At 42.8% G+C, this 12565-nt stretch overlaps 1 protein-coding gene across 1 annotated transcript in view; it reads left to right on the plus strand.

Annotated features, from left to right (window-relative positions):
* Positions 1-12565, plus strand: part of NCKAP1L (NCK associated protein 1 like) — a 53953-nt gene that overhangs the window by 12916 nt on the left and 28472 nt on the right. Inside the window, exons 7-18 of the mRNA XM_027858053.1 lie at positions 74-211; positions 1502-1550; positions 1658-1814; positions 3001-3057; positions 3794-3890; positions 4207-4316; positions 4780-4912; positions 5602-5683; positions 5845-5903; positions 7506-7651; positions 9989-10121; positions 10624-10743. Of these exons, the coding sequence (XP_027713854.1) occupies positions 74-211; positions 1502-1550; positions 1658-1814; positions 3001-3057; positions 3794-3890; positions 4207-4316; positions 4780-4912; positions 5602-5683; positions 5845-5903; positions 7506-7651; positions 9989-10121; positions 10624-10743 (1281 nt within the window). The remainder of the gene's footprint in view (positions 1-73; positions 212-1501; positions 1551-1657; positions 1815-3000; positions 3058-3793; positions 3891-4206; positions 4317-4779; positions 4913-5601; positions 5684-5844; positions 5904-7505; positions 7652-9988; positions 10122-10623; positions 10744-12565) is intronic.

A 12565-nucleotide genomic window follows, 5' to 3' on the forward strand; every position in this document is an offset into this window, starting at 1 on the left:
AATCATCAGAATTCAGTTTACTCACCCCCTTACTGTACCTTCATTCTAGGGTTCTCTTTGTCTCTCTCCACAGGCTGTGAGTGGGGCCCTCCTCTCCCTGTACTTCCTCTTTACTCGAAGGAACCAGGGTGCTGAGCAGTGGCGGAGTGCCCAGCTTCTGAGCCTCATTAGTGCCCCCCCAACCATGATCAACCCTGCCAGCTCAGACACGGTCAGTTCCCTCCCCTGGCAGGCTGCGATTATAGCTAAGGACAGTTCTGGGGAAGGGTGGTTTTTTCATTCCCAGGATGTCCTGGAGCACCAGGAGAATTGAGCATTGTCTCTGAATTACCTGAAAGGGACAAATCAGAATTTCTTGCCTGGTGGATATTTGTGGATTGGTTTGGAGATTGGGGTAGGTGTAGGAATTTGTGTTTGTTTCATACATTGTAGGCATTCATTAATATTTATTGAATGAATAAGTAGAGGGAAAACTGAGGCACCAGCAGGGTATTCAATCAAGGCCTCCAATTAATCAACTGGTATATTTTGAGCATCTATTTGGCAGCATAAGGCTGTCTTTGAAGCTTCCTTTTATCTTAGACATTCCCCAAAGCACTTTTCCTTTCTCTTGATAATTTCTCCCTTCTCCATTCATCCACTCCCACAATGCCAGTTATCCCCTTTATGGATAACTTCCAAACCTATAGCTATGGCTCTCACTAAAACCTAACTCAAATAGCTTCTTTATCTCCCTGTTCCAATTCATTCTATATGTTGCTGTAAGAGTAAAGATTCCTAAGGCACGGTTCTGATCACGCTACTACCCTCCTCAGACATCTTTAATAGCTTCCCATCACCTACAGAATAAAGTCCAAACTCCTAAACATATCATTTGTTCTATGAATAGTAAGTGAGTATTTATTTTGGGTCAGGAGGCTGAGTGGGGAGGGAGAAGAGAAACAAAGAAGAAAAAGTTAATCTCTGTCCTCAGAGAATGGCAGTCTAGTTAGGGAAACATGATGTACAAAAATAATTCATATTACAAGGCAGCATAAAATAGGTACCAGATGAGTGATGTGGACACTGAACAGAAAAGGAGGATGGAGGGATCAGTATGATCTGGGTTGGTCAGTAGAAGCTTCAGTCCTACCTCCCAGTGGTCTACTCTTTGTTTCTGATAATGCCTGAGATATTGATATAACTTGTAGAAGGCAAATCTTTTATCTATTGTGCCTCTATTTCTCTTCCCTTTTCTATTTGTGCCTCTTCCTCCAATCTCCCCAACCCCTGTTATGGTTGCTTTCACCCAGTTAGGTCTGCCCATTGTGGCCTGGTTCACTCAGTTAAATGGTAAATTGAGTCTTATCTTAATACATGTGGCCTCATCTGTGACTCTTATCAGTAGTGAGATTCCTTGTTTGTCCTTCACCCACCTCCTCTTCTTCCTGGGCTGCCCTTCTCCTCCAGGGGACAGACAAGCTGAATGACTGATTGACCTCTGTCCCTCTCTTTCCCTCAGATGGCTTGTGAATATCTCTCCTTGGAGGTGATGGAACGTTGGATCCTTAGTAAGTGTTCCGGGAATGGGGCCGAAGGAGGTTTGATGACAAAACAGTGAAACCCAAGGGCTCTAACCTCTGAACTTCCTTCTCTCTGCTCTCCTCCCCACTTGCAGTAGGGTTCCTCTTGTGCCATGGGTGCCTTAATGCCAACCCCCAATGCCAGAAACTGTGGAAGCTGGGCCTTCAGGGCTCCTTGTACATCACCCTCATCCGAGAGGAAGTACTTCAGGTGCACAAGGTCACTGAAGACCTGTTTGGCAGTTTGAAAGGGTGAGGTTTCCAAGAGCTGCTCTAGCATCCTTTGGGGTCTCTTCCTTCTTTTCTCATTCTGAATCAGTCAGCGAGTTTGTGTCAATGCCAAGGAACACAGAGCAATGTTCCAGGGGCTTAGAATGTGTCTTAAAGAACAGACATATAAAGGGCAAACCAAATCCTTGCTTTTGAGGAATTTCTGGTCTAAAAGGAAGGGTACATAATGCGGTTGAAAGAGCAGAGAATTTGAGAAGACAGAAAAGCTAAGTATTGGTCCTCGCTCTGCTAGAAGTTAGCTGTGTGATCTTGGCAAAGTCAACGGCTTTGGTTTTTCTCTCCATCTGTAGAATGATGGGAGTTGAACTAGATAATTTTTTTTTTAAAGTCTCATTATATGTTTTGTTTTTACATTACAGATATTTACAGTTTATACCAATTCTTTTCCTGCTCTACGATCCTTTAATGCTAAGATTCAAATGTGTGTTTGTGTTTATGTGTGTGTGTGTGTGTATAAACAAAGGTTTTTTTTTTAGGGAGATCAGAAACCTAGACAATTAATGAAACAACATTCAGGGGGAAGACTGGATCAGTCATGGTGTTACTGGGTTGGTGGATGGACAGTGTTAATATGGGAGGTCTTCTTGGAGGAGGAAGCCAAGCAGGAGTCCATTAAAAGAAGTGTTTGACAAAAGGCTGTTAGAGTGAGTGGAAGAGCAGGATGACTTTGAAGGATCCTGTTTTCAGCAGCGTTCTGGAATGGTTCCATGGCAAAAGAGTTTGCTGTATCTTAGTAACAGGACCCAGAAAACAAAGAGAATTCAGTTATTTTTCACTATAGTTATCTAGTTTCTAATTTTAACATTTTTTACATGACTAACCTAGACTCCCTCTTTCTCAGGTTCCTTGTATAAGGGGAAAACTAATCTAGACTAGACAGAAAGCAGACAATAGGAACATAAGTATTGGTAAGGGAGCCCAGGCTGAGAACCAGACATAGGAGAGAGCCAGACATAGGAAAGAAAGAGTCTTCTGAAGCTGGGGTCTTGGAAGGGAAGAGTTGAGCTGGGAGGGTGGCACATGCCCTTTCCCAATCTGGAATGGGCTGCTGCTGTGGGTTAGGCATACAGTGAGATTACATAGGGTCTACACAGAAAGACAGGCCCCAGTGACTCCCCAACTCTGTTGTGCTTATGTCAATACCCAGGTATGGCAAACGAGTGACAGATATAAAGGAAAGCAAAGAGTATGTGGTGAATAACAGGTAGGAGGTATCCCTAGGTGGGTATGAAATATCCCCATGCTCTCTTATGCTCCCCTTCCTCGTTGCCTCACCCCCGTTCCTTTTCTCTCACACTCCTTAATCTGACCAATGTGCTGCTTGCACTTACTACCCACAAGTCCCTCCTTTTCTCTGAGAGTCAGTGTAGTGCCCTGGAAAACACACTCAATTTAAAGTCAGAAGGTCTAGGTTCAAGTTTTGAATGTCATTTAGTGTAAGCAAATTTTGTAACTTTATTTTCCTCATTTATAAAACAGGAAAAATAATATCTCCTTTATGTACCTCATAAGGTTATTATTGTTATTATCATTATTATTATTATTAATTCCTAACATTATAAGGTACTTTAGGATTTTGCAAGGTGTTTTTCTCTATTATGTCACTTAATTGTTAATTTCAAATGAGATAAAGAAAAGAACGTTGTAACCTATAACACAGGTGCGTACAAGCTATGGCCTGCCAAAAGATTTCTGCTACATTTTCCTCTACATTTCTTCTATATTTTTTGTGGGCCGCCCGAAATCCTTTGGCATGCTGCAAGTGGCCCGTGGGCCGCAGGTTGTTCAGGCCTGCTATAACACAAAGGATTATTATAATCCTCACCTCTTGTTTACTCCTCTTCTTCCCCCACCCCACCTTTTTGCCCTTCATCCCTCCCAAATTTTGCCTGGGTAGAGGCAAGAGTCCCTCTCTTTACTCCTTTTTTTCTTCTTCACAGTGGCCAATTTCATTGCCAGCGCCGACAGTTTTTGAGGATTGCAGTGAAGGAGCTGGAGACTGTGTTAATGGATGAACCAGGACTCCTGGGCCCCAAGGCAAGCTGTAGAAATATCAGGGAGGGTCAGGGGTAAAGGTAGAGGGGTTGGACTAGATGCCTTTCATGGTCCTCTAAACCTGTGATTCTAAGAGCCTGGTGATGAGGCCCAGTTTAGGAATTGACATTTGCTGTAAACATACCAACCAGAAGTTGGAGTGTGACCTTTAAGTTATTAAAGCTTAAAACTAAAGTGTTTCGAACACTCTTGTTGTCATGTGAAGTTGTCTTTGTATGTGCTATGGTGAGAGTTGTGTGTATGCTTCAGGAATCACTTTGCAGTTCAAAAACTTATACTGCCTCTGCCCTCTTGCCAGGCCCTCTTGGCCTTCTTGGCTCTATCCTTTATCCGGGATGAGGTCAACTGGTTGATTCGCCACGCAGAAAATGTCACCAAGACGAAGACCCCGGAAGACTATGCTGACCCGTGAGTTCCTGAGCAAGGGCTTCTTGACAGGGAAAAAAGGAAAGCTTGGGCCAACTCTTTCCCTTCAAAGTGCTTAGTACGGCTGAAGCTCTTGGCTGTCAGGACTGGGCAGGGGGCAGGGAGGACAGAGCATGTGACCGTATGGTTGGAGCTGGGAGGATCACAGGAGTGTAGATTTAGAGCCAGAAGGGATCTTAGAGATCTTTCAAACCCTGCACCTTATAGAACAAAAGCCCAGAGAGAGGGTAAGTGACTTGCTCCAGATGATACAGTGATGGGAGATTTCTTGAATCAGGTCCGCCGACTCCAGATTCAATGCCCTTTCAATAATCCAAGGCCTTCATTTTATAGATGAGACTCAGATGTCCTTGGAAAGTCTGAATTCTCTCTCTGTCTTTCTGTCTCTGTCTCTCCCTCCCTCTCATCTCCTCACTTTGCTTCCTAATCCTATATCCATCTCCAGGCATATTGCAGAACTGCTTTTCTTGCTGGAGAAAGTGAGAGGTCTGATCCAGAGGCATATCAAAGTCATCCAGTGCTATCACCTGCAGTACCTTGCCAGGTTTGATGCTCTTGTGCTCAGTGACATCATCCAGGTATGTCCTGTTGACCATGAGGGAATCCCTGTTCTGAATCATCCATGCAAGGCAGCTTAGAGGGACAAACTGCCTCATCCATTTCCTCCTGTGTAAAAAGGAGATGGGCAGCTGGATAGCATAGTGGATAGCGTGCTGGGCCTGGAATCAGGAAGACTCATCTTTCTGAGTTCAAATCCAGCCTCAGACACTTATTAACTGTATGAACCTGGGCAAGTAATTTAACCCTGTTTGCCTCAGTTTCCTCATCTGTAAAATGAACCGGAGAAGGAAATGTCAGTATCTTTTCTAAGAAAACCCCAAAGAGGGTCACGAGGAGTCAGTCACAGCTGGAAAAAACAAAACAAAAAAACGATTCAACAACAACAAAAAGGAGATGAGAGTCACTGACTTTTTTTCCTCCTTGGATGCTACAAATAAGACTGAGACTGCACCAAAACAGGAAGCAGATGTCTAGAAGGAGGCTGTTAGGGCATTAGGAGGGTAGGGGGAATCCAAGAAAGTTGTCTTTGAGTCGTGTAGAGTAGTTCTTCCTTTATCCCTATTCCTCAAACCCTCTCCGACCCTGCCTCTCCCACATGATAAATTCTTCCTGTTGTAACAGTATCAGCTGAGCCTTGTGAACCTTCACTTCTCTAATGGGGTCTCTGTGCCCATCTCACCCTCCTCTCTACTTACTCTTCTAACAGAACTTGTCAGTCTGCCCAGAAGAGGAATCCATCATCATGTCCTCCTTTGTCAGCACTCTCTCCTCTCTTAACCTCAAACAAGGTAACTGGAGGGAGGTGAGGGCAGCAGACTGAGGAAGGAGGGGAGACTGTCTCTGGAGATCTTAGTCTATTAAGATAGGGGAGATAGGGACAGAACACATAGCATTCTAGGGAATCTTGGTTACTGGGATGCTATTCAAACTTCTCTTTCTTTCTTCACAGTTGATTCTGGAGAAAAGTTTGATTTTTCTGGACTGAGGTTGGACTGGTTCCGACTACAGGTAATGGGAATGTGCTTTCCCTAGTGTCTCTTCCCCTCCTCCCCTACCCAACCACTCACCACAGTTTCTCCCTGTTCTCCTGACTCTGCATCCCAACCTTGATGAATGAATCAGTAGGCATTAATTAACAGCCCTGTGATGTTCCAGGCACAATTCCCACTTCAAAGAAATTTGCATTCTAATGGAGGAGACAATTATGTATATAAATATAAACATGGCATAAATATAAAATGAAAAATATATGTGTATATACATTTTATATGTGTGCTTTATATATATGTGTGTATATATATATTTATATATCTAAAAACACATATTTAAGTACAAGATATTTTAGGAGTTAGGGGCATCAGGAAAGGCTTCAAGTAGAAGGTGGTACTTGAGCTCGGTCTTAACCGAAGAGAGGAGGGACTGTTTGTATGAGTCAGAGGTGAGGCGGTAGCACATTCCAGGCAAGTGCGATGGTCAATGCAAAGTAAAGGAGATGGGTGTTGGAGTGTTGCATGTAAGGAACAGAGAGAAGGCCAATTTGGCCTATTGCTGAATGTGGGAGGGGGAGTAATATCCAATGAGATTGGAAAGACAGATTGGGGCCAGCTTCTGTAGGGCTCTAAAAGCTGAACAAAGGAGTTTACGTTTTTATCCTAGAGGCAATAGGAAGCCACTGGAGTTGATTGAGTGGGGGAGTCACATGGTCAGATCTGTGCTTAAAGAAAATTATTTTGGCAGCTGTGTGTAGGATGGATTAGAGTGATGAGAGACTTGAGGCAGGGAGATCAATTAGGATGCTGTCACAATTATCTAGGCAAGAGGCAATGACAGCCTCAACTAAGGTGGTAGCCATGTGAGTGGAGAGAAGGGGTTAGAGACGAGAGATATGGTGAAGGTAGGAACAAGAAGATTTGGCAAGTGATTGGATATGTGGGGTGAAGGAGAGTAAACAGTCCAGGATAATGCTGAGGACGAGCCTGGGAAACTGGAAGGCTGGTGGTACCTTCAATAGAGAAAATTTGAGGTGTCTCTCATACATTCAGCTTGACAGGTCCACCAGGCAACTGGTGATGTGGGACTGGTACTTGGTAGAGACTGGGGGTGGATACATTTTATGTATGTGTATGTGTATATGTATGTGTATATATGTGTATGTGTATTGTATATGTGTGCATATGTATATTTGTGTATATTGTATATATATATGCACATATGTATGTAGGTATATATGAATATGCATATATGTAGGTATATATCTGTAGATATGTATGTATACACAATATATGTATTATATAATATAGGTATATGTATATATATTTATGCACACACATGTATATACATGTATTTACATATATATATATATAAAATATCCCCAAAAATCTTAGGACAGTTTTAAGCTTTATTAGCTTAAGTTATATATGTATGTCATGTGTGAGTCATCAGCATGCAAATGTTAGCTAAACCTATGGGAGCCAATGAGGTCACCAAGAGAATGTGGAGAATGTGTCAGAAGAAGAGAAGAGGGCTTAGGCTAGAACTATGTCTAGACTGGCTGTCCCTAGCCTTGATAATCCTGAGGGCTATTTTCTCTTTCCCCGCTCTCCATGACAGGCATACACCAGTGTGAACAAGGCCCCCCTGCACCTGTATGAGAACCCTGACTTGGCCAAAGTGATGAACCTCATAGTTTTCCACTCTCGAATGCTGGACTCGGTGGAGGAGATACTGATGGAGACCTCTGATCTCTCCATCTTTTGGTATGCTCAGAGCCAGAATGTTAAATCCAGCCCTTGGGTCATTCCCTCTGTTCTGCTGGTAGGACTATACTGGTCCCAGCAAAATAGGAATATTTTTTCTTTTCTTTTTTGAGTGCTCAGTGTGGTGTGGGAAAAGGAACCTTAAACTTGAAGTCGAGAGAGATCTGGTTTTAAATTCCACCCCAAATATTTATTTGCTCTGTGACCATAGGCAAGTCACATTAACTTTCCTGAGCCTTGACCTTCTTCACCTGTAAAATGGAGGTAAGAGCTAGTTTATGGTTTTTGTGAGGCTCAGGGAGAAAATGCATGCAAAGTGCTTTGCAAACATCAAATCCTATGTTAAGGTGAGTTGTTAATTATTATACTTATGTGACCGCCCATTGGGGTCACACAACCAGTGAATAGTTGAGGTGGGATTTAAATCCAGGTATGATAATAGCTATTATTATCATTAGGCCTTGTAGAACTATTATTCTTGCTCCCTTCGTTGGATCAGGAAGCCCCCTCATTGCACGATGGGCTTTTGATTGTTCTACCTGCATCCTTATATAACTATTGGTTATCTAATTTCCTCTCCAAAAAAGGGAAAAACAAGGAAATTCATTGTTCTCCTCACCAAAAAAATGAGTTATTCAATCTAACACATACTCTCCCTCCTAGATTCACAAAAGACAACCCTTTTCTTTATAGGATCTCTTAGGACCGAGACGCGTTAACCTTTCTTGCTCACCAGTTTCAGAATCCATCAGTATCTCTGTTAGTCCTGATACCTTTCATTTACATTTCTGCTACTTGTTCTTTTCTCAGTGGAAATGTGGGGCTGTTGGTCACCACTCACTGTAGAACAGTTCTTTGGGCACTTGAATCCATTCATTCATTTGTTCATCAAACATTTTTTAAGCACTCACTGTATGCAGATTACAGTGCTAGGTGCTGGAAGAAACACAAAATTTATATAAGGCACAGTCTGTCCAAAGGGAGCTTGCAGGTTGGTAGGGAGTAAGACACACATAACTGTTTTACACAATAATGCCATATAAGAACATCAGACAACATACAACAAAAGATTCCATGGGATTTTAGGGGGAAGTTTGCTCCTGAGTATGAGGTCATTGAGGGAGATCAGGGAAAGTTTCTCTGGGATAATTTATATTTCTATCCTCTTCTCCTTTTAAGATCCTCTTCCTCACCATCTTCTGAACCCCTTCCAGGTTCTTTCCACTTTGGGTGGTCTCATTTTAAAAAAAATGACATCGATGCCTTTTGGCGATTCAAAAGAAATCAATGGGAATGACTGAGAAGGTTAGAGAGTAGAATGTCTGGAAGATGGGGAGATGGGCTAACTTTCTCTGAGATACTGGCATTTAGCATTTTTAAAGTGCCTACTATGTGCCAGGCACTGCAATAAGCCCTCACTGTTATGTAAAGAGTACTGCACAACAATGAAGCCTGCGGAGGCTTGAAAAGATGTGTGCCTGGGAGAAATTTACATTATGGTGGGAGTAGAAAAGACTGAGGAGCATCCCCTGGTGATCTGTGGGTAACTGCAGATGTTTGTAGGATCAAGGGTATAATAAATATATCAGTGTGGAGGGGATAGCAAGTGAAGAAGCAGACTTCTGAGTCTACCTGAGATCAAAGTTTCCTGGAATTCATCAGGGAAGGTTCTCTAAAGGGTAGGAATGTCCTTTTGGAAAGGTGAGAGAGATATGAGTTCACAAATGTGAGGATTTTTCAAGTTGAGAGAATGGTTTCTGCAAGAGTTCAGACACAGGAAGGAGAAAGTTGTGTAAGGGGAGTAAGTTAACACTCTAAAAACAACAAATCACTAGTGGTTGGGACAGCTGTCTCCAGAACACTGTGCTAAGAAGTGTGGAGAAATAAAAAAAAATTCAGTAAGACATAATCACTGCCCTCTAGAAACTTACAGTTTAGTAAGAGGGAAGACAGTAACACAGTTAACTATTATATACAATAATAAAAACAGAAGTACAGCAGAGAGTGCATTATGTTGTGTTATTGTGTATATATCGTGCTATATAGTGTGGAAAGTGATTTAACCTTCTTTAGCTCATTTGATCTATGCAACAGTCCTGTGAGGCAGGTAATCTAGGCATTATTATCTCCATTATGTGGATGAGGAAACTGAGGCAATCTGACAAGTGAAGGGACTTGACCAGTAGAGCAGGGTTTCAAACCCAGGGTTCTTGACCCTAAATCCAGTGTTCTTTATAGTATACCACAAATATGGAGAGTCAGTATTCCTGGGTGCTCTCTCCCAAGCTGAGGGCACTGGGTAATGCCAAGTATAAGGTCCCTATCTTTCCTTTACAGCTTTCATCTCCGTACCTTTGAGAAGATGTTTGCTTTGACCCTGGAGGAGCCTACCATGTTGCGCTATGCCATTGCCTTCCCCTTGATCTGTGCCCATTTTGCCAATTGTACCCACGAGATGTGTCCAGAGGAGGTGGGTCTTTGGGCCCCTTACTAAGCTAGCTCTTGGTATGGTAGGAAAAGCCCTGGATTTGGAGTCCGAAGATATGGGTTCAAATTCTGTTTCTACCACTTACGACCTATGTGACTTTGGGCAAGTCACTTAACTCCTTTGAGCTTTGATTACCTCATCAGTGATCTATAACCCCTTGCCTCAAATCCCTGACAGAGAAAGCTGGTTTCCTGAAGCCAAGAAGGGTCCAAGTAAGTGACTACATATCTGGATACTTAGGTCCTGAACTGACTTATTTTAATAATATGATATGTGTGTATGTATGTATGTATGTATGTACATATTTGGAGGCATCTGTTTTCCCTGTGCCTCTGTTTCGCTTTCTGTATAAAGAAGAAAGCTGCTCAAATTAATCTCAAAGGTGGATGTTTTGGTACTTTGGAAGCCTGGGTCTATGTAGCATTGAGGGGTGAGAGAGGCTTTCTTGGTGGATAACCTCCCCTCTCTCTATCCCTTTCTTCAGTATCCCCACTTGAAAAACCATGCCCTTCACTACTGCAATTCCTTCCTGGAAGATCTGGCTAAGCAAACAAGCAACTGTGTCCTGGATATCTGTGCTGAGCAGCGAAATCTGAGTGAGCAGGTGTGTGAGCCAGGCCCTTCCCCTTGCCCCTGCCCACCTTCCACCATCAATTGAGCATCTACCTCTCCCTTAAATGCTGCATGTCTTTCCAGTTTTCTTCTTTGGATAAAGCCAGGGCTTGGGTATTCCATATTGCAAGATTTTATAGTAAGTTTATAATAAGTCTTTGTCCCCAGATTGGATCTTGTAGCCTAAGTTCTTAGAATAATAGATTTAGAACAGCATAAAAGTCATCTAGGCAAGCCCCTTTATTTTGCAGATGAGGAAACTGAGGACTCAGAGTTACTTGGCTTACTCAACATCAAAAGCAAGTTACTAATGGATCCCAGGGTTCTAGACCCCTAGCTAGGACTCCTTCCGTATTTGTGCCTTTCTCCTATTATCTGTCATTCATTTGTCCTTGTCTCTTGGGCCATTTGCACACTGATGCTGCCCTATCTCTTCATTCTCAAGGTCCTCCCTTTTGCAATATTTTTATCTCCTTATCTTTGTGCTCAGGGCTGCCCTTTCCTCTTTGTTGATTTCCTGCTTTTTCTCTTCCTTCCTCCCTTCCACTCTTGACGGATTCATGCTGCATTGGTCATGGGCGGCTGAACAGGAATTGCAGAAGTTTTTAGAAATAAGGAACCTGCTTTGCTGCTGCTGGCCTGTGGAGTTCTACATGCTTCTTGGGCGACGTATGTTGCTCTCTTAGCTTTGTGGTTGCTTTGATAATATGGACACAATCTTTGAAGAATCATGTGTGTATTTGTGTGCGTATATGCAAAGACAGATTCATGGTGTTTGAATGCTTACTAGGAGCTGAGCCTTTTGCTGGCCATTAGAAAGAGATGCAGAGGAAGGAATAATAATAACTTATGTAATGGAGTTGAACCCTGGTTATAGGCATGGGATGCATATTAATGATGTGCACCTGTGTAACACACATGGGCCAGGCAACATACGAGGGCCATGTTTCAGTGTAAGACCAGGTAACAGAGTCCTGATGGGCCCAAGTGTGACAGATGGTACCAGGCTACAGGGACCCAGGACAGCCCACGTTGCGGGGATATATTTAGATAGATAAGATCTGGAATGACCCACTCCATGTCTCCAAGGGAGACTACAGTTTTCACCTTGGATGGAGTAGGAGGAGGGCTGTGGTTGGGTACTCACTCCTCCACTTTCCTATCTCTAAGAGGGTTACTGGGCTAGAATATATCTCTACACATCAGAAAATTGCATGCTAGGGGTACAATGCCCTTTTAGAGGTTCATAATAAAAGACACTTTTTCTCAGGTGGAAATTATTCCCACTCCTCCACTGGGTGGGTAATAGCTAGCTCATTCTTGGACAGCTCAGCTCCCTCCTACCAAACACTTGTTATACAAAAGATAACAGATCAAGCAAACAAATTTATAAAAAACAAAACAAAAAACCAAAACCCAGAGCTCCATAAATCAGAAACTGGGGGAGATCTACAGATGAGGGTAAATGGTAGAATATACAAGATTAAATTGTTTTTTCAACTCAAGAGTGAGATAAAATCTCAGATCACCCAAGGAAAGAATATTCTTACCAGAGAGGTCCCCTCTTAACAGTCTCTAAGGGTGCAGGTGCTTGGAATTAAGGGACATGTTGGTGGGGCCAGCTTTCCCCACATGCCTATGGCTCCAGGTACTCCCAATAGCCATTCATTTTCTCCTGCTCTGTCTCTCTAACACTCTTCTCTCTCTCTGTCTTCTCTTATTCTTTCTTTCCTCTCTATCTTTCCTTCTCTTTCTCCTCTCTCCTCTCTCTCTCTCTCTCTCTCTCTCTCTCTCTCTCTCTCTCTCTCTCTCTC

The sequence above is a fragment of the Vombatus ursinus genome, unplaced genomic scaffold (genome assembly GCF_900497805.2).
Source record: "Vombatus ursinus unplaced genomic scaffold, bare-nosed wombat genome assembly UNPS02012709.1, whole genome shotgun sequence".
Taxonomy (NCBI): Eukaryota; Metazoa; Chordata; class Mammalia; order Diprotodontia; family Vombatidae; genus Vombatus; species Vombatus ursinus.